General features: G+C 55.4%; 1 protein-coding gene across 11 annotated transcripts in view; it reads left to right on the top strand.

Annotated features, from left to right (window-relative positions):
- Window positions 1-21,131, top strand: part of TCF3 (transcription factor 3) — a 77,388-nt gene that overhangs the window by 22,815 nt on the left and 33,442 nt on the right. For all 11 annotated transcript variants that reach the window (XM_063160838.1, XM_063160837.1, XM_063160839.1 and 8 more), the window contains exon 4: window positions 20,627-20,700. In XM_063160838.1, coding sequence (XP_063016908.1) covers window positions 20,627-20,700 — 74 coding nt within the window. The remainder of the gene's footprint in view (window positions 1-20,626; window positions 20,701-21,131) is intronic.

Below are 21,131 nucleotides of genomic sequence, written 5' to 3'. Positions count from 1 at the left end.
TATTTGCCAGTTGGATGCTTTCCCCCCACATCTTCCCCTCCTGATTGTGCATTTGTGCTGCTGACAATCCCACTACCGGTGTTGCTTTAACTCTAAAATCTCTCCCAGGAAAGGCTGGGGCACCTTCCCATGGCATGAGAACGTGCTGGGCACTGAGGCAGGAGGCTCTGGCTGTGCCATCAATGGCAGGACTGTCACCTCTGTACCCTGTGGATGCTTTGGTGTTGCTTTAACTCTAAAATCTCTCCCAGGAAAGGTTGGAGGCTCTGCCACAGGAGGGCTGGGGCACCTTCCCATGGCATGAGAGGCTCTCTGACCCCGGGCACCGAGGTAGGAGGCTCTGGCTGTGCCATCATGGCAGGACTGTCACCTCTGTACCCTGTGGATGCTTTGGGACAGGAGATGCATGCCAGGAGCAGGGTTGGTCTGGGCTGGGATTGCACATTGAGCTCTGGGTCAGCCTTGTTGTCTCTGCCTCTCTGAGGGGGTCACTTGGGACAATCCAAAGGTGTCCCTGAGCCCAGGGATGTGCAGAGCAAAAGCCATCTCCATCCTGGCACTGCCAGCCTGGGGGATGTGGCACAGGTGGGCATGGAAGGAGTGGGTCCTGAGCCCTGCCCTCAGGGGTGTGGCAGTGATCCCATCTGGGCAGTGTTTGCCCCAAACCCTGGAGCCCTCCTGGTTCTTGTCCCCCCTTCTCTTTACCCACCCACCTGGTATTGATTCACTGTTGGTATCATGAAGCCCAGCAGCCATCACCACTTTAATTAATTAATTAATTCAGCACTTCCATGGAAATCAGTGGGGAATGAAGGTGCAGGATGGAGAGAAAGGGCAGGGTGGGTTTGGCCAGCTGAGCTGATCTGAACCTTTGGGGGGGTCCTGCATGTTGAGCTTCCTTGGGGAGCAGCCCCAGCTGCCATCCACAGCTTCTCCTCACCCAAACAGCTCCACTTTGCACCTTCTTGCTTGACCCTCACACCTGAGACTCCTGGTTTGGGTTTTGGTGTGTCCAACTCCCTTTTGGCTCAGTGTGGAGCTCAGTGGTGCCCGTCCCAGCTGTGCTTCCCTCGCTGTCTGCAGCCTGGCTGTGATGGAGGAGCAGCCTCTGAGGCTGGGCTGAAACAGCTGAAGGGGAAGGAGCCTTGTGGGCAGCAGGGCCCTGCTCAGCTCCTCTCAGTTTCCATCAGTTCAGAACTCAGAACCTGGGGTTTGTTCAATGTCGAGCTGCTGTTTCTGGCTGAGGTGCCTGGGGTCTCTCCCCATGGGCCACCAAGAGCTGCCTCGTGTCCCCTCCAGCTCTGGCTCCTTCCCAAGCTGCAGGGGAGCCCTGGCAGAGCCTGGCAGTTCTGGTGCTCCCCCTTTGAGGGCTCGTGGCTCTGAGGTGTTGCTGTCCCTGCAATGGCTTTCCAGGAACTGCCTGGCTCTGCAGGGAGGCGTGGGGTTGATCCAAGTGGAGTTCTGTCCTGCTGGAAACACCACTTGGATATGAGCAGCTTGGAGTGGGAAACGAGTCCTGAATTCTGTCCTGTGGGGTTTTACATGCTCTTCACAGAATTCCTGACTGGTTGGGGATGAAAGGGACCTCAAAGCCCATCCAGTGCCACCCCTGCCATGGCAGGGACACCTCCCACTGTCCCAGGCTGCTCCAAGCCCTGTCCAGCCTGGCCTTGGGCACTGCCGGGGATCCAGGGGCAGCCCCAGCTGCTCTGGGAAATCCATTCCAGGGATGGATTCCACAATTCCTGATTCCCAATCTCCCACCCAGCCCTGCCCTGTGGCAGTGGGAGCCATTCCCTGTGTCCTGTCCCTCCATGCCTTCTTCATGGCCAGTTCTGCTCTTCCAGATTTCTTGTGGCACAGAGCCCCAGGTGTAGGTCAGAATCTGCAGGAGTGTCTGTCCCTGAGATCCTGGCCTTGGGGCAGAGGTGATGCTCTGAGAAGGGTCTGGGAATTGGGGCATCTCAGAGAAGTGTTGTCTGGAACCATGGGTTCACAGCAAACTTCTGGGGCTCTCTTTGGCTGCAGTTTTAGTCACCCCTGGAGGTTCCTTAGGCCTGGACTTCACTTGCTTCCCCTGGGAGCTGCTCCCAACACCCTGAGCCTGAGCAGAGCAAGTTTGTGCATCCCAGAGGGTGCCTGTGCTGGGCTGCTCCTGCTGCTGCTTGTGTTCATCCCTGTGAGGTTTTCCAGCTGCCAGGGCACCCTTGTGCTGGCTCCTTCCATCCCAGACACTCACTGAGCTGGGTTTCTCCCTGAGCTGGAGCTTACAGGCTCTGAATGATGTCCTGAGTGAAGGCTGGTACAGTTCCATCCCACCTGGCTCACTGCAGCCTTTCCCTGCAGCAATGGGCAAAGCACTGAATTCCCAATTCCTGCTGGCCTCAGGTTCATTAAATTGAAAGACATAGGAAATAAAGCTGGGTGAAAAAATGGGCAGTTCCCTCCAGCCCCCATGGACCTGAGAGCCAGGCAGGAGCATCTCCCCCAGCTCCCTGCCCTGCCCAGCCCTCCTGGGTCAGCTCAGAAATAGAGAAGAGCCCTTCTCCCCCAGCTTGCTTTGTATTTTTAAAATCATTGTGGTTTTTTGTTCTGTATTCTTTAAATAATTTTCTTAAAAGTTGAAACTGTAGAACTGGGGGTTTTTTGAGGTTTGTTTTTTTTGGGGGTTTTTTTTTTTTTTTTGCCCTTGTTTTACCCAAAAAAGAAAACTGAAAGAGGGGTGAGACATTGTGGTTTGGAGCACCAGTTGTAAATAAATTTTTGGGTGCTCCAGCATGCCAGGCTTTCCCACCGGGAGAGTGAGTGCTTCTCCCAGGAGCTGTGTTTGCTCACACAGCTCTCCCAGGGATGATGTGTGCCACTGTACTTTGTGCCAGTAAAAAGCTGAGCTGGCTCAGCTCTGGGCTCTGCTGCCTCCCTGAGCTCTTCCCTCATTTTTGGGCAAGTCTCTCCATCTATACAATAGCAGAAAGAGTTTTGTTCCCTGGAGAGGCTTCGAGGTTTAACATTTACAAAGTGCTTTGTGATCTGCAGATAGAGGAAAGCCAAACAATAGCCAGTGCCCAGGGTTGTGCCAAAGGAGTCCCTGGATCACCGTGGCAGAGCTGAGCAGGGCTGGGTGGAGGTGCCTTTTGTGAGAGGGCAAAAACTGCTCCAGCTGCAGCTCTGGTGCTGGCCTGGCCTTTAAAGGGCTCCTGGCAAGGAGATAACGAGAACATTATGGGATCACAGAGTGCTTTGGGCTGGAGGAGACCCTAGGGATCATCCAGTGCCACCCTTGCCATGGCAGGGACACTTTCCACTGTCCCAGGCTGCTCCAAGCCCTGTCCAGCCTGGCCTTGGGCACTGCCAGGGATCCAGGGGCAGCCCCAGCTGCTCTGGGCACCCTCACCTGTAGATCAGAGCATGACTGAAGCACTTGGGTGATTTTTTTCCAGAGCTCCCTATGAACAATCCTGCTCTGGAAGAGATGCTGCCCATTTGCTCTTTGCTCTCCACCCTGGCAAACCTGACGCACCCCATAAAGTGCATTAACTCTCGTTTCCCTGCCTGTGCCGGCAGTGAGCTCTGTGCAGTCCCCAGACAAAGGCAGGCGGAGGGGGCCGGACGGGACAGGGCCGGACGGGACCGCGGCCCCGGAGCTGCTCCTCCCTCCGGGCTGGGCTGGGGCTCTCGGCGGCGCGGGGCCCGCTCCCGTCTCGGTGCCATGGCAGCCCAGGACAGCCTGCCCGGGGGTACGTGTGCTGCCACACGGCTGGCAGCGGGGCCGGGCGAGGGCGGTTCGTGCAGGGTCAGCTGGCTCTGGAGGGATTGGGTGGCTGTGGAGGGCAGCCTGGAATTGTGCAGGGTTTCCTCACGGTCTGGGTGCTTTGTGGTGCTGTTGGGCGGGAACTGAGAGCCTTAAAGCTGCTTAAGGACCCCCCAACCCTTTCTAGGAGCAGGAACAGCTCAGCTGTGTCTGCTGCCTGCCCACAGTGTGTGCCCAAGCCCCCTAAGCCTGTCTCAGCTGTAACAGCTTGAGGACACCCAACCCTTTTTGGGAGCATGAACAGCTCAGCTGTGTCTGCTGCCTCCCCTGTGTGTGTGCCCAAGCCCCCTGAACCTGTCCCAGCTGTGACCAGGGCAGGGCTGTGGGGGACAGGGGTCTGTAGCTGGGGACACAGCACCAAGTTCAGGTGCCAGCTGAGGGGGTCCTGTGTAGGGTAACCCACGGCCCCCACCCCGTTAGCCCGTCGCTGGCACCGTTAATTGCCGTATTGTTAATTGCCGTATTGTTAATTGCCGTATTGTTGATTCCTGTATTGTTAATTGCTGTGGGGACGCGGCCTGGGTGTGGGGTTTCCTTGCCCTACGAGGGGCTCGTGGGATGGTTTTTATTTCAGGTGGTTTTAGATATGAATCAAATAAGGCGCAGCTCCCTGGAGGTGGTCTGGCTTTGATTGGAGTTTTTTGTGTGTGTGGAGTTGTAACTTAAGAGGAACATTTGGTCTGAATGTGGTGCCTGCTTTGAACTGAGGTGGGGTCCAGGGACACCTTGGGAACTCTGCACCTCTGGGTTTTAAATAAACCTGAGTTTGTGTGTAGGTGAGGCAGCATCCTGGGTGCAGCCTGGGCTCTCTCTGGGATGCCAGGGAGCAGCTGAGGCTTTGGGATGCTGCAAGATCAGGGGGGATTGCAGGGTGGGCAGAGCTGTGCAAGCCCAGGAGCAGCTTCCCATGAGCACCCTGGGATAGTGGAAGGTGTCCCTACCCATGGCAGGAGATGGAACAAGATGAGCTTTAAGGTCCCTTCCAACCCAACCAATTGTGGGACTCTCTGAGAGAGTTCAAGCTCTGTGCCAAGGTGAGCAGAGGTTGGTGTGTGCTCCTCACCCTCACCACAGCAGTGTGGGCAGAGCTGCATGAGCAAACCCAGAGTGTGGTGGATCCTGGGCACCAGAGAGGTTGATAACAGCTTGTTTCCCCTTGATTCTGTTGGGGATGAGGGCTCTGGTGGGAGCAGCCAGGGCAGTTCATCCCTGCAGCGTGTCCCTGCTCCCTGTGCCACGGTGGCACCAGCGCCGGGGCTCTCAGAGGAGGAGGTGTGGGGCTGTGGTTTAGCAAACCAGCTGCCAGCTGAGATCTTCCTCTTCCCGTCCATCCTGGCCTGCCCCATCTTGGGGGCTTCTGGGGCACATTGTGCTCCAAATGGGGAACTGATTTTCTTTGGGTTTCCTGCTGCCTTAACGTGTTCAGCAGCCCCTGGAAAGTCCAGCAAGCCCAGAACTCACTCAAGACAAATGCAGGGTGGGCAGGGCCCTCTCCTCCCACAGCAGCCAGTGCTGCCCTGCCCTGAGCAGCACTCACCTGCTGCTCTGAGCATCTGGAGGGAGCTTTGTCAGGGGCCAGCATGGCCCTGGGTGTCCCCAGAGCAGAGGTGGGAGCTGCCAGCAGAGCTCACATGCTGGAGCCAGTCCAAGGGTTTGGGGATGACTTTGGCCTTTGTTTTCCTTGCAGCACTACTCTGAGAATGCTGTGCTTTTTTTTTTTTCCTATTCTCATTTTTATACATATAATTTTTAATTTTTGTTTTGTTTCAAACTTGCACTTGCAAAATGCAGCCAATTTCCTTCAAAACAGGAGCTTCTCATCCACAGTGGTGAGCTCAGATCTCACCATCCCAGCAAACTGCAGCTCCAGGTTTTTAACTGCTGCAGCTCTTTTTGTTCATGTAGGAAAACATTTCTTTGAGGTTCTGATAGTTAAAAGAAAGCAATCTTTGAGCAAAATATCAGAGGAGCATGTTAATGGTCAATTTTCCTAGACAGTTGTATTAGGATTCCTGATAAGGAGTGTTAGTGCTTGGCTTGACAAAAGCACCAGAAATCGAAGGCTCATGTAGAGGAGACACAGACAAGATAATCTAATGGGTCTCTTTTTGTCTGCAGCTTGTTCTGAGCAGCAGAGAGCCCTGGAGGGGCTGGGATGGGCTGTGAGGGCAGGCTGGTGCTGCTGTGGGTTTGCCTGCAGTGGAGCAGGGAGGGGAAATTGCCTCCCCCTTCCCAGGGTCACCTATCCACAATGGCCAGTCTGTGCCTAGGGTAATGTGAGAGATGTCCACAAAAATCATAAAATCTGCTTTCCTGACATCTCTGGGGCTTCCAGGGCAGTGGGGGTTTTTTTTGTGGCATTTTGGGGATGAGACCAAGGAGCACCAGCTCCTGCCAGCTGCTGCTGAGTGATGCCAAAGCTGCACCCAGGCAATGGTTTGCAATGTGCAGGCAGGGGAAAGGTGCATCCCTGGTTAGTCCTGGGAAGGAGGAGGATCCGTGCTTCTCATTGAGTGCCATCTACTGGCACCTCACCCGTGCCACCGTTATCCCAGGGCAGTGGGTGCCCAGGCTGCAGGGGTGCTGAGGGTGGGCTCCCTTTGCTCATTGGCACTCCCTGCCCCTCGTAGGGCAGGAGGAGCCTGGCAGCACCTGCTGAGGGTGGCATGTGCCAGCCAGAGCTGGTGCCACCACAATCCATCACACACAGGCTGGGTCCAGCCCTTGGCTCTGTCCCTCTGGCCTGTCCTCTCCCTGGGGCTGCCCCAAGCTCTTCTCTACACCCAGGTGACACACTGACATTTATAAAACCTTCCTCCCCACCACCTCAGTGCCTCAATCCCTCCACCAGTGTTTAGGCACTGCTTGGAGATGTGTGCTGGAGCTGGATTTAGGTACAAGGGGGTGAGGGCACAAGGGGCTGGAGCAGCTTTTTGGTGTCCCCTGAGCAGTGTGTGGCAGACAAGGTCTGCAGGGCTGGTTGGCAGTGCCATGCACCAGTGACTCTGCCAGGGCATGGGGTGATGGCCCTGCCCCATACCTACCACAGCCTTGGTGCCTTAAAGCTGATGGGTTGGGATTTATCTTCAGGTAAACTCTTCCTGTGACTTGTCCTTGTGGCTTTAGGGCTGCAAGGAGAATTTAGGGCATGGGGTATGGTTATACAAAGATGTGGATCCTTTCAGGGTGAGGGACAAGTGAACATCTTGAAGTGTTTATGTTTAAAGAGGGAGAAAAAGAGTTGTTCATGGAAACGGTGCTTTGTAGGAGCAAGTGGATTGAATTCAGCCCTTTTTAATGCAATTTAAATAATCAATGGTCTATTCAATTACAGAAATATTTGGCAGAGCTCTAAATAGGTCACATCTGTCTTTAAATTGTTCTTCAGGTAAATACCTCACTGTGTGGTGTCACATGGACCATATTCTGTAAAAAGCTGCTGTCTAGGAAGGAGAACTCCTTGGCTGTACATGCAGTTATCCCCAAAACTCTGCACTGGTGTGCTCTGACCCATGGATTTGCTTTAGGGACTCCTTAGGGAGCCTGGCTGGTGTATTTTGGGTTGTCCAGCTCTGAAGCTCGCAGCCATGAGGCTGCTGGCTGTAACTGGACGTGGCCAGGGGCTTTGTTGGCAGCCTGTGCGTTGCTCTCGGGGGCCAGGATGGGATCCTGAGCCCGCTGTGCCCCAGGAATGCCCACCTTGGGCAAGGGGAAAACAAAAACACCGCACGACTTTTGTTGTGGTGAGCGGAGCCCCGAGGTTACTCGCGAGCAGGAGCCGGCTGAGGGAGGGAGGCAGGTGGTGCTGAGAACGCTTTGTTTGGGAAAGTTTTCCTCATTGTGTCCAGCAATTCTTCTGAGATGATCCTTCCTGTGGGCTGAATCATCGTCTGGGCCAGCGCTGGCTCTGAGGCTGCTGCGGCCGCATCCTGAGCCCCAGGGGCATCCACAGGAGCCCAGCACCCTCCAGGATCACAGATCACAGCCCTGCTTGGAATAACCACCCTGGCTGTCCCCCTCACCCTTTGGGGGCTGTTTTCCCCAAGGAAGCTCACAGGGATTTGTTCATTAGTGCACAAGTCATTCCCCAGCATCCCTCTCCCCGCTGAGAGGAGGCTCACAAACAAACTGCCAAGGCCACCCTGGTGGGGTGTACGTGTGTTTGGCCACTTCCCCACATCATTTCCACATTATTTGGAAGCCATCCTTAATTTGTCTAATTTTTAACAGCCCCTGGCCTCCCTACCTGTAGGGCTGCAGCAGTGCAGGGCTGGGAGGGCTCACGTACACACGGCTGGCACTGCCTGCCTGTTTGATCTCAAATGCCTCTCTGGCAAACTTCTGGGGGTTTTTCTGGTCACTTGTAAGTAAACAAGCTCCTGTCCCCATTCGTCTTGTTGGTGAGTAATGGAAACCAAGTGGGAGAAGATTTTTTGTTCCCCAGTGTTCCGGTTGCATCTCTGCGGCTGTAATTTGATTTTACATTGCAAATTAAACAATACTTGGAAAGATGCAAATCAGAGCGGAAGTAGAGGTGGCTGCTGCTAAGTGGAGTAAGTGGGGGTGTTGCAGCTCCTCTGTGCATCTGTGGGGGTGTGCAAAACACCCATGGCTGGAGGAACACGAGAGGTCACTGAGGGTGTCCCAGGGGAGCCGGTGTGTTTCACTCCTCGCTGCCTCCAGGCTGCTGAGCTCCCTTGTTCACCCAGCACAATGAGGTTTGTCTCTTTGGGCAGCAATCCATGTGTGAGTGTGCAGTGTCTGCCCTGCCATGAGTGTGCAGCTCTCAATAAATGACCTGGAAAGAACCAGGATTTGGATTTAGATTCAGTCTTCTCGCTGAAGCTTTCTGTTTAATGGAATATAACCCCTGGCTTTGGGAATTACCCCATTTCTCCTGAATTTCAATTGTTTGGTGGTAGCAAATGAGTTGATGTTGTTGAGTGTGTGTGAGGCAGAAATAGGGAAGGTTCTCCATGGGGCTTTCTGTGTGTTTGTGGGAGAATGGATCCAGAGCAGCCCTGGGGGAAGGACTTGGGCTGTTGGTGGGTGAGGGGCTCAGGCTGCCCCAGAAACCCCCCCTGTGCTGGGCTGAGCCCCAGCGTGGGCAGCAGGGCAGGGGGGGATTCTGCCCCTCTGCCCCTGGGCTCAGCTCAGACCCCACCTGCAGAGCTGCCCCAGCCCTGGGCAACAGCAGCAGGAGGACGTGGGGCTGCTGCAGCCAGGCCAGAGGAGCCACGGAGATGCTGCCAGGGCTGGAGCCCCTCTGCTCTGAGCCAGCCTGGCACAGCTGGGCCTGCTCACCTGGACAGGAGAAGGCTCCAGGGACACCTCAGAGCCCCTTTTGGGGCCTGAAGGGGCTCCAGGAGAGCTGCAGAGGGACTGGGGACAAGGCCTGCAGGGACAGGACACAGGGAATGGCTCCCACTGCCACAGGGCAGGGCTGGGTGGGAGATTGGGAATCAGGAATTGTGGAATCCATCCCTGGAATGGATTTCCCAGAGCAGCTGTGGATCCCTGGATGCCCTGGATCCCTGGCAGTGCCCAAGGCCAGGCTGGGCAGGGCTGGGAGCAGCCTGGGACAGTGGGAGGTGTCCCTGCCATGGCAGGGGTGGCACTGGATGGGCTTTGAGGTCCCTTCCAGCCCAAGCCATTTTGGGATTTTGTGATAAAAATTCAGTAAGAGAAGTGAAGGCAGAGAGGCTTTTGGGCCTCCCAAATGCAGGGAAGATCCTGCTCCCTCCACAGGAAAGCCCCAGAGCAGCAGCCAGTCCCTCTCCCAGCCCCTGGGAGAGCCAGCAAGATGCCACACGGAGAAAGAAAACAAACCTGTGACGACAACCAGAGGGAAGAAAATAAACTTTAAAGCTCAAAACACTTCCCCCAGCTGTAAAAACAAAGGCCAGCAGTGACCAAACACGAGCACAAAGGAGAGGCAGGAGAAGGGGATGGAGGATAACACAGTCAGGGCTTTCTAAAGGTCACCAGCCTGCAGGACGAACCCACCGTGTCCCCTGTCCCCAGGCTCCTCAGGACAAACCCATCCCTGTCCCTCAGCCCCAGCCTCCATCCAAGCCTGACAGCCCTGCAAGAAGCAGGATGTCCACGAGGGTCCAAGGGACAACAGTGCAGGGAAACAGCCCAAGAATAACACTGGGCTGAGTCAGAGCCACAACAGGTGTCAGAGGAGTCTGTTCCTCACTGTGCCCTGCATCAGTTCTGCTCTGCAATGGACACAGAGACCCAGGGGGAGGTGACACTGGCACCCACAGCCAGCCTGCAGTGTGACAGGGTGGGTGACAGGGACCATGGAGGTTGGGAGGGCACAAGGGAATGTCCCAAAGCTCTGGAAGTAGCTTGGGATAAACCCAACCCTGCAGAACAACAAGGAGGTGGCCAGACCCAAACCTGTGGTACCCCTTTACAGGAAGGTGTCACACAGCACCATGTTTGTCATTACAGAGTCATGGAGAGGTTTGGGTTGGAAGGGATGCTGAAGATCATCCCATCCCACCCCTGCCATGGCAGGGACACCTCCCACTGTCCCAGGCTGCTCCCAGCCCTGTCCAGCCTGGCCTTGGGCACTGCCAGGGATCCAGGGGCAGCCCCAGCTGCTCTGGGAAATCCATTCCAGGGATGGATTCCACAATTCCTGATTCCCAATCTCCCACCCAGCCCTGCCCTGTGGCAGTGGGAGCCATTCCCTGTGTCCTGTCCCTGCAGGCCTTGTCCCCAGTCCCTCTGCAGCTCTCCTGGAGCCCCTTCAGGCCCCAAAAGGGGCTCTGAGGTGTCCCTGGAGCCTTCTCCTGTCCAGGTGAGCAGGCCCAGCTGTGCCAGGCTGGCTCAGAGCAGAGGGGCTCCAGCCCTGGCAGCATCTCCGTGGCTCCTCTGGCCTGGCTGCAGCAGCCCCACGTCCTCCTGCTGCTGTTGCCCAGGGCTGGGGCAGCTCTGCAGGTGGGGTCTGAGCTGAGCCCAGGGGCAGAGGGGCAGAATCCCCCCCTGCCCTGCTGCCCACGCTGGGGCTCAGCCCAGCACAGGGGGGGTTTCTGGGGCAGCCTGAGCCCCTCACCCACCAACAGCCCAAGTCCTTCCCTCAGGGCTGCTCCCATCCATCCATCCATCCATCCATCCATCCATCCATCCATCCATCCATCCATCCATCCATCCATCCATCCATCCATCCATCCATCCATCCTTCCACATCCATCCCCTTTTTTGAATTTCACTACTGGTGTGAACCTTGGCACCCTGAGGCAGGTCCTTGGCTGTGTTCTGGGCACAGGGGATGGTGGCTGTCACCCAGTGCCACCATGGGCACCCTGTGCAGTCGTTTTGCAAGGCCTTGATGAGATTTGGGCTGGCCCTAGTCATTAATTTCCTTAATGATGACTTAAAGGCAAGCTTTTATTTTGATTACCATAAAATCACTGCATAAAATGCAGTGGGAACCTTCCTTTACATCTGCAAATATGATTTGTGTCTAAAGTGAGGGATGGCCAGATTTGCTGGTTGGGTTTTGTTGGTTTTTCCAAAACTTCCTCACCCCTGTGCTTGGCACTGATATGTACATTTATTATTGCATATAATTATCACTGGTTTTGCACATGGTGGGATTGTTGGGATGTCCTGAGCAGGGGCAGGAATTGGACTCAGTGATCCTTGTGGATCCCTTGTGGCTCAGGACATTCCAGGGCTCTGTTTCTGGGATGCCACACCAGCACCCCCAGATCCAGCCCAGGGGCTGCCATGGAGCCTGCCCTGCCCTTTGAGGTTCAGTGGTGCCAGAGCAGCTTCCAAATGAGCAGGAGTTGCTAAAGAGCTTCTTTGACTCCTTTCCCCTCTTTCTGGCTTTGTTTGGTTTTGGTGCAGGTTCACTTTCTCCCCATAGTTATCCCTCATGGAAAGCCATTGGGGAATGGATCATTTCCCCCCACTCCTTCCCTGGTTCTCTCCTATTTTTTCCCGGCCCCAAACATTTCCTAAACCCCATCTGTGTTGTGCAGAAAGTGCTGAACTGGAATACAGTACAGGAGATGCTGAGCAGAGGAATTCACAATCACCAAAGTGGTGGCATCAGCTTTTTGAAGTCAAAAATTATCCCTGAGTGCACATTTGGGGAGGGGGTGGCAGCAGCAGGTGCTTCCCTGGATCAGGGCTGTGTGTGGGGTGGGTGGGGCTGTGATGGCTTTGGGTTCTGGGTTCATTCATCATCACAAAGATAAAGGGGGCCAGAAATGGTGCAGGGCTCTGTGAGTTTGATGTGGGTGCTGTGTGTCCCCCCTGGGGATGATGTGTCTGGGCTCTCCTGGGCCAGAGCATCTGTTTATGGAATCCTGGAATATCCTGAGTGGAAAGCACCCTCAGGGATGATCAGTGCAGCCCCTGTCCCTGCACAGCCACCCCAAACCCCACCCTGACACCCCTGGGAGCTCTGTCAGTGAGGGGCTGGGAGCACAAACCCTGTGAGGAACAGCTGAGGGAGCTGGGGGTGCTCAGCCTGGAGAAAAGGAGACTCAGGGGTGCCCCCATCGCTCTCTGCAGCTCCTGAAAGGTGCCTGTGCTCAGCTGGGGCTGGGCTCTGTCTGCAGGAACTGACAGAACCAGAGCACACAGCCTCAAGCTGCACCAAGGGAAATACAGGTTGGATATCAGGAAAAAGTTTTCTACAGAAAGGTGATAAAGTTCTGCAATGGCTGCCCGGGGAGGTGGTGCAGTCCCCATCCCTGGGTGTGTTTAACAAAGCCTGGATGTGGCACTGGGTGCCAGGGTTGACTTGGGGTGTTGGGGCTGGGATGGACTCGATGAGCTTGAAGGTCCCTTCCAGTGATTCTGGAATTCTGTGTCCAAACGCTCCTGCAGCTCTGGCAGCCTTGGCACCATTCCCTGGGCAGCCTGGGCAGTGCCCAGCAGCCTCGGGGGGCAGAACCTCGCCCTGAGCTCCATGCCAAGGCCTGGCACAGCTGCAGCCCTTGCTGGGCTCCTGTCCCTGTCCCAAAGGGAGATGCCACCTGGCCCTTTTGATACCCTGGGACAGGTCAGGAAGTGGCAGCACATTCCAGCCCCTGCCATGGTCAGGGACACCTTCCAGTGTCCCAGGGTGCTCCAAGCCCTGTCCAGCCTGGCCTTGGGCACTGCCAGGGCAGCAGAAGAGCTGAGCCTCACTGTCCCTGCAGGGAGCTCTGGTCCAGCCTCACATTTCACAGCATTGAAGGGGATAAAACATGCCCTGCCCAGCCCCATGAGCAGACCCTCCAGGCTGGCATTGCCAGGGCCCTCGTGCTGCCCTCCAGGTGTTCAGGGTGGGTTGTTTTATCCAGCCCCCCCTTATTTTTATTGTAATTGTTTTGTCGTGCTCCGGGAAAAGGAAGTGAACAAATTGTATGGTCCCTCTACAATAGCGTCCTGTAAACAGCTCCCGGCTGCCTTCCACTCACAGCTGTTTTTTCCTATTTGGGGGTGGATGGGGCTGGTAAATAAACAGGAATTCTGGGAGCTGCTTCCAGCACCCCCTTGTCCCTCCCTGGGGCTGTGCCAGCTCCTCAGAGCCTTTCCTGGGGGTGCCAGGGTGGGCTGCTCCGAGTGGAGCAAACTCTCCTCAGGAAAAACAACTTTGCTGCTTTTCCTGGGACTAAAGCTAATTACTAGTCAACTAATTTTATTGATTTCCAATCCCTTTTAGCAGAGATTTTGCCGTGGGGCTGATTGCCAGAGCGATTAGCACACAAAGCTGCTTAATTTGGAAGTGTTTATCAAGCAGCCTTCTGTCACCTCTGCTTCAAATCAAATTACAGTGGCACCGGTGGCCCTGCCTCTGGTGGCTTGTGCTGTCCCACCCCGAGGGAGGCAGGTGGGGAGCAGGGCTCCTCTGATTTAAATAACCACGGCAGGCTGGTTGGAACTAGGTGGTCTTTAAGGTTTCTTCCAACCCAAACCATCCCATGGAGCTAAGTATTCCATGAGCTGGAAAAGCTGCTGGCTCTGGGGTTTTCCCTCCCAGCTGCCACCACATCCTTGTCCTGCTCCAGCCCTCGGGCACTGCTGTGGCTGCAGAGCTGGAATTTCCCTCCTGGCACTCAAATCCCCACCATGGGCACTGTGTGGGCTCTCTGAGGATGGAAGATGCACCTTCATAGCAGCCACAGCTGCTTCCAAACCTCCTCCAGCCACAGGAGGGATTTGGCCTAAATATTTTAAATAGAATTTACCAACAAAACAAAAAAAAAACAACAAAAAAAAAAAAAAATAGCAAGCCTGGCCCAGTGGTTTTGCTGGAATCAGATTAGGCAGGGCAGATTGTGGAGGCTGGGGGAGGGAGAGGCTGAGCCTGGCTCAGTCACAGCTCCAGCAGCACAGAGACCCCAGCAGTGTCCCCCAGTGTCACCCAGGCGCTGCTGGGAGGGTCCCTCACTGCCTCTTCCTCCTGGCACATGAGAACAAGGTGCCTTTGAGACATTCTGAGTCACAGAAATCCCAGAAATTCCTCCCTGGCAGGGTGGGCAGGCCCTGGCACAGGGTGCCCAGAGCAGCTGTGGGTGCCCCTGGATCCCTGGCAGTGCCCAAGGCCAGGCTGGACAGGGCTGGGAGCAGCCTGGGACAGTGGGAGGTGTCCCTGCCATGGCAGGGGTGGCACTGGGTGGGCTCTGAGGTCCCTTCCCACCCAACCATTCCATGATTGGAGCCTGCAGCACTGCAGCTTTCCAGCACTGCATGTTCTCCTCGGGGTATCCCTTAGCACAGGATTTAAGAGCAAAAACTCTGTATTTGCTTTACAGATGGTATCTGAGAGGGTTCAGGAGCACAACATGCCATTGTCCATCCCTGCATGTCCTCTGGATCCAGGGAGATGGCTGCACACCCCTTGAGCTTTGCTTTGAGCAAGGCAGTTGCTGGGGATTGAGCTTGTTCAGAAGACCTTTGAGAGACTCCTGGAATGTCCTGAGCTGGGAGGGGCACACAAGCACCACTGAGTCCAACTCCTCACCCTGCCCCATTCACACAAAGGTTGGGGGGTCCTTGGCTGTGTCCAGGTGGTCAGAGCTGCCTCCAGAGCCATATTCCCCCCACACCATCTCCAAGTGCTCAGATTGGGGTTCAGAGCTCAGAGCTCAAGGACCAGCCCCTGTGCCCAGGTGGGTTTGGGGGCTCTGGTTGTTGAAACCGGGGCAGCCTCTCCAGGGCAGCTGGAAGGATGTGGGATGTGGGATGGATCACAAAACCCTGCCCCCTTTTAATGCTTTTACATAGAACCCTGGAATAGTTTGGGGTGGAGGAGGAACCCTAAAGCCCATCCAGTGCCACCCCTGCCATGGCAGGGACACCTCCCACTGTCCCAGGCTGCTCCCAGCCCTGCCCAGCCTGGCCTTGGGCACTGCCAGGGATCCAGGGGCAGCCCCAGCTGCTCTGGGAAATCCATTCCAGGGATGGATTCCACAATTCCTGATTCCCAATCTCCCACCCAGCCCTGCCCTGTGGCAATGGGAGCCATTCCCTCTGTCCTAAAAAGTCATCCTAAAAAGTTCCTTTTTTCCCCAACACATTCTTGATTCTTGTCTCAGAGGCTCCAGAGGAGGCCACTAAGTTGATCTTAGGGCTGGAGAACCTTTCCTATGGAGACAGGCTGAGACACAACTGGGGCTGAACCCTGAGCCTCCTTTTCTCCAGGCTGAGCCCCCCCAGCTCCCTCAGTCCCTCCTGGTGCTCCCAGCCCCAATGCCCAGCCTGGCACTGGGCACTGCCAGGGATCCAGGGGCAGCCACCCTGTGCCAGGCCCTGCCCATCCTGCCAGGGAGAATTTCCTCCCATTATCTGAGGTAAATCTGTCTCCTTTAGGTAAAACAGGTCCCTTTCCTGTCACTCTGCTGTGTTTCTTGTTGGACTTGTGTGTCCAAAGTGTTCTGTTCCTCCTGGGTGGGAACAGCTGTCCTGGCTCTGTGTCACTGGACACTCATCCATAGCCTTTATTAGGGTTCATTGCTGCACTAAGGATGCTTTTTCTGAGCCTAAATGTGGTTAAATTATTTTTATCCCTGCTGAAGCTTAGGACAGCTCTTGTCTATCAGCTCTTCTTGGCTGTGGCAGGAAAACCGTGAGGAAAAAAAAAATGACTGTCTGACAGCTACATCTTATTCTATTAGTATGTTTTAATTAGAACATGAGCAAGAAATGTGTTATGAATATTCATGCTGAGGGTTATTAAAATGCACAATTAATCTGTACTCAGTTTAATAACTGTATTAATGGCGAGAGGAGGTAGCTCCTATTTTTGTCGTTTCTCAATTGGAAAGTGTGCCTCAACTTGGGGAGCTGGGAAATGGGGGTATTTTAAAATCAGCTTGGCTCCTGCCAGCAGCATGGGCACGTGGGTGTCTCCAAAACTCACACACCTCAGGGTGGCAGAGCACTGGAAAGGTGGCAAAGCCAAATCCTGCCACAATGGAGCTTCCCTGTGCAGACAGAATTCGGCTCAGTGCCATGGGAGTTTTCAAAATCACAAAATCCCAGAAAGGTTTGGGTTGGGAAAGACCTTAAATCCCATCCAGTGCCACCCCTGCCATGGCAGGGACACCTCCCACTGTCCCAGGCTGCTCCCAGCCCTGTCCAGCCTGGCCTTGGGCACTGCCAGGGATCCAGGGGCAGCCCCAGCTGCTCTGGGAAATCCATTCCAGGGATGGATTCCACAATTCCTGATTCCCAATCTCCCACCCAGCCCTGCCCTGTGGCAGTGGGAGCCATTCCCTGTGTCCTGTCCCTGCAGGCCTTGTCCCCAGTCCCTCTGCAGCTCTCCTGGAGCCCCTTCAGGCCCCAAAAGGGGCTCTGAGGTGTCCCTGGAGCCTTCTCCTGTCCAGGTGAGCAGGCCCAGCTGTGCCAGGCTGGCTCAGAGCAGAGGGGCTCTTTGCAGCATCTCTGTGTCCCTTTGGCCATGATCTCTCTTTGGTGACTTGGATTTATGGGGGTTTTTGCCAGCCCTGGGGGTGTTTTAAGGCAGCAGAGTGTCCACAAGCATGGAGCAGTTGAGGCCCAGAAGGTTCTCAGGGGATCTCCATCTCACCTGGGGCAGCTCCTGGGCAGTGCCCAGAGGCAGCAAACACATTCCAGGTGCCCCAAGGGGCCTCTGAGCCTTCCTGGGCACCTGGGTCACCTCTACAGCTGCTGGGGTGCCCTTGGCTGAGCCCTGGGGCTGCTGAGCCGTGTTCTTCCCCCCCTTCCTCTTCCTCATGTCCATCCTGGCTGCTCCCAGGGTGTGGGGCTGTTTGGGGTGACCCTGCTCAGGGGCTGTGTGAGTGAGTGAGCAAACCCTGCTGATGGGAGCTGTTCCAGACACACCTGCCCAGGGCACACCCTGGCTTTGCAGGGCTGGCTGAGGGCATTTGTGCCAAGCTGCAGATCCTCAGGAACACGAAGGGAGGGGAGAGTGGGCTGGCAGGGAATGTAGGACAGATGCCAGACGTTGAAAGAGGGCAGTCTGCTTTTTCCTGGCTTCATCCCAGAAATCCCTGAATTCCTACAACACCTGCAGGTGCTGAAAATAGGGAGATTTTTTGCTGTCACTTTTCAAGCCAGTAACTGCAGCTTGGGGAAGGTGCAAGACTTTATTTTCCAGGAGACATCAGACAGAGCTGGCATGGGCACCTTCAGAGGAGCTTCCAGAACCTTGGGATGCTCTTGCTGCTTTTGTGAGAGAGTGGAATCACACTTCACCTTGGCAGCCACAGGAACTGGAGGCTTTTGTACCCCTGGAGGGTGTAAAAAACCTTTTGGGTTTCCTTGGAGATTGTAGAATCCCAGAATGGTTTGGGTTGAAAGGAACCCTAAAGCCCACCCAGTGCCACCCCTGCCATGGCAGGGACACCTTCACTGTCCCAGGCTGCTCCCAGCCCTGTCCAGCCTGGCCTTGGGCACTGCCAGGGATCCAGGGGCAGCCCCAGCTGCTCTGGGCACCTGTGCCAAGGCCTGCCCACCCTGCCAGGGAGGAATTTCTCCCTGAAAGGAAGGGTTGGTTTGCTGTGACCCCATTTGGGGTGACAGAGGGGCCAGGGAGGGTTGGGGAGCTGTCCTTGCTCTGGATGAGTGGCTCATGCTCTGCAGTTGGAGCACTCAGGGGTTTGCCCCTCTCCAGGCTCTGCCATGCTGGTGCCACCACAGGGTGCAGCAGCTCCAGGTGCCAGGGCTGTGTCCTTGTGGAGGGGATGTGTGACCCTCACCCTCAGCCTGTGCCTCTCTCTGTCTCCTCTCCTTCCCTCCTTGGGGAGCCAGGCAAGGCTCACTTTTATTTTTCAGGAATTTTGACACAAAATCCCAAAATGGAGGAGGTTGGAAGGACCACAGTGGCTCATCCCACAGGGCACATGGTTGTGTCCAGGCTGTTTTGGCATAACTCAAGAGAATATCTGAAGGGACATTCAAGGGAGGAAGACTCCACAACCTGAGGAAAATTTCCCTGATCTTCCAAGCCCCCTATCCCCCTCCAGAGCCCCTGAGCATCCTCTCCAGGGATATTCCAGCCTGGGAATGCTGCTCTGCTCTCAGGACCCCCAGGGGTGGGTGTGAGGGGCTGGACCCCCATTCCTTGGCTTCCCCTCTGTCTCTGAGGCTCCTGGTGTTCCTCATGGGCACTGTGCTGCTGCAGTTCTTGTCCTTGCAGCCAGAAGGGACCATTTTTCCCTTGGACCATTTTTCCAACCACGTCCAAGGCTGCTGATGCTGCTCATGTCTTCTCCCCGAGCCTTGGGGAGCTTTAAAATCACCCGTGACAGCAAAATGACTCAAAGGAGCATTTCTGCCTCCTGCCTCGCCAGGGTTTGCAGGGATTGCAGATGAATTGCTTTGGAAAAACACATTAGCAAAGCAAAAGTTTATTCTAGGAAGTAGGAGGTGGGAGAATTGGCAGTAATTCTCCCTAGTATCCAAGGTATTATTAGAGGCTTATCCCTGCTCTGCACAGTAATCACATTGGAAATTTTTGATTAGAAAACAAAATCTAAATGAGAATTATGAATATTCATTAGGTGTGGAGATTAATATGCATAATTATGCAAATTAGACAGCAATTAAACACCAATTCTCTGGGGAAATGATTAACACAAAGGCACAGAAATAGAAGGATGTAATTTGAAAGAAGTTTCTGGTTAAATGAACAGTGAGGGGAGCGGAGGAGACAAATCTGAGGCATGTTTGCCATAATAATCAGCTTTGCCAAGCAAAATGGGAGTGAGCCCTGACCCCCTGCCCCCCTGTCCTTGCTGCCACTCAGCTCCTGCTCCCACAAGGGCATCCTGGGGCACCTGGAGGTGCCACCCCCTTTGGAAGAACCAGCACAGGACGGGTCCCCAGAGAGCCACAGGGCCCTGGTGCTGCTGCTGGAGGGTCTGGTGTCACTGCAGTGTGCCCCTGCTGGGGACAGGGCTGTCCTTGGGTTGGGAGGTGTCCGTGGTTGGGCCACCCTCACTCTCAGCCTTCTGCACATCTGGGATTTCTTCTGTCCTACCCAGCAGAGTGCACAGTGTTTGTGCAGCACCTCAAAAGATGATGGATGCCCCCATCCTGCCCAGCCCCTCCCAAATCCCTGGATTTGCCCCCTTTGAACACCAACTGCTGCTCCCCAGCCCCTGGTCACCCACTGGAGCAGGAGATGGACCAGCACAGTCAGAGATCCTGCAGCTGAGTCAGGTCGAGGTTTTTTCCAGAAGGTTCCTTCTGTGTGGTTTGGTATCAGCTGGAACTGTGGGAGCTGTGCTGATGCAACATCCCAAGGGTTTTGTGTCATGGTGGACATTCCCAGCTCACTGAAGGGGCTCCAGGAGAGCTGCAGAGGGACTGGGGACAAGGCCTGCAGGGACAGGACACAGGGAATGGCTCCCACTGCCACAGGGCAGGGCTGGGTGGGAGATTGGGAATCAGGAATTGTGGAATCCATCCCTGGAATGGATTTCCCAGAGCAGCTGGGGCTGCCCCTGGATCCCTGGCAGTGCCCAAGGCCAGGCTGGGCAGGGCTGGGAGCAGCCTGGGACAGTGGGAGGTGTCCCTGCCATGGCAGGGGTGGCACTGGGTGGGCTTTGAGCTCCCTCCCAGCCCAGCCCATGCCCTGCTCTCTGCCTGCCCAGGAGGTGCCGCCTGCCTGGCCTTGGCAGGGGATGAAAGGAGCTCAGCTCCACCACAGCCTGTGCAGGAACATTGCAGAACCTCCTGCCTGCTCCTCTGCTGGATCCCTTTGTGCTGAGGATCCTCTGGGCAGGGCTGGAGCTGAGAGGGCTGGGGGTGTGCTCTGATGGTCCCACTTCCTCAGGGGGACCTTGGGGGGCTGAAAGGGCACCCCCAGACAGGTGACTCTGTAATGTTGGACCCCCAGCAATTCCCACCTTTGGGCACTCCTTCACTCTGCTCAGGTTGAATAGAGCTTGGCCCACAATCTTGCACCACCATGGGCAAAATTCAAGTCCTGCTGGAGCATCCAGGTGGATGCAATGTGGTTTTGATTTATAGTTCAGTCTCTTCCACTGCTGCTCTCTGGGGGAAGGAGGTTCGTGGGTGCTCTCTGGAATAAAGGAGTTAAAATACTTGTTTCTCCTCTTCCCACTGGCCCATGTTTTGAACCATTTCCAGGCTGTGGTGGGATGTGCTTTGAAGTTTGTGGAATAACTCCCAGTGGGAGTGGGAAGGTGAGGAGGCAGAGGGGAGGCTGGGTCACGCCAAGTGGAAGTGGTTTATTAATGAAAATATTGTGTTGTTTGTAGAAGGAAGAGTTAATTTTACGAGAACACCTTTGAGGCTTTGCTGATAAAGCAAAGAGTAACCTTTGTTCTTCCTGTTTTTCACTAGGCTTGGATGAAAGGCCGGGATCAGGTTCCTGGGGAACGGCAGATCAAAACAGCTCCACGTTTGACCAAGGCAGGGTAAGGACAAAGCACAAGCACCAAACTCCAACCAAAACAAAACAGGGCCCTTCCCAGGCCTTCCAGAGCCAGGTCTAACCCTGCAGCAGCTTTTCTGACCCACTTTGGACATGGGTTCTGTGAACTCTCTGGGGTTTTCCCCATCCCCATCTCCCCAGGCTTTGCTGCCTTGAGGTTCCTCCTCCCAGCCCTGCACTAGGATGGGCTCCTGTGGCTGCTCAGGCATCTCCCTCCCTGCACCCAGTGTTGGTGTGGGGAGAGGGGACCCAAAGGAGACACAGATGGGTGGGTGGAGGGATCTCATCTGATGGCAAAGCTTCCTGAGCATCCACCCCACAAGACTTTGGGAACCTGAGGAGGGAATCCCTGCAATCCACCCCATTGTCTGGCCGTGGCACCCCTGGTGGGGATGGAGACCTTGGGAAGGTTTT

This window comes from Melospiza melodia, chromosome 7 (genome assembly GCF_035770615.1).
Source record: "Melospiza melodia melodia isolate bMelMel2 chromosome 7, bMelMel2.pri, whole genome shotgun sequence".
Lineage (NCBI taxonomy): Eukaryota > Metazoa > Chordata > Aves > Passeriformes > Passerellidae > Melospiza > Melospiza melodia.
Note: the sequence above shows the minus strand (reverse complement) of the source record. Positions and strands in the feature narration are given on the sequence as shown.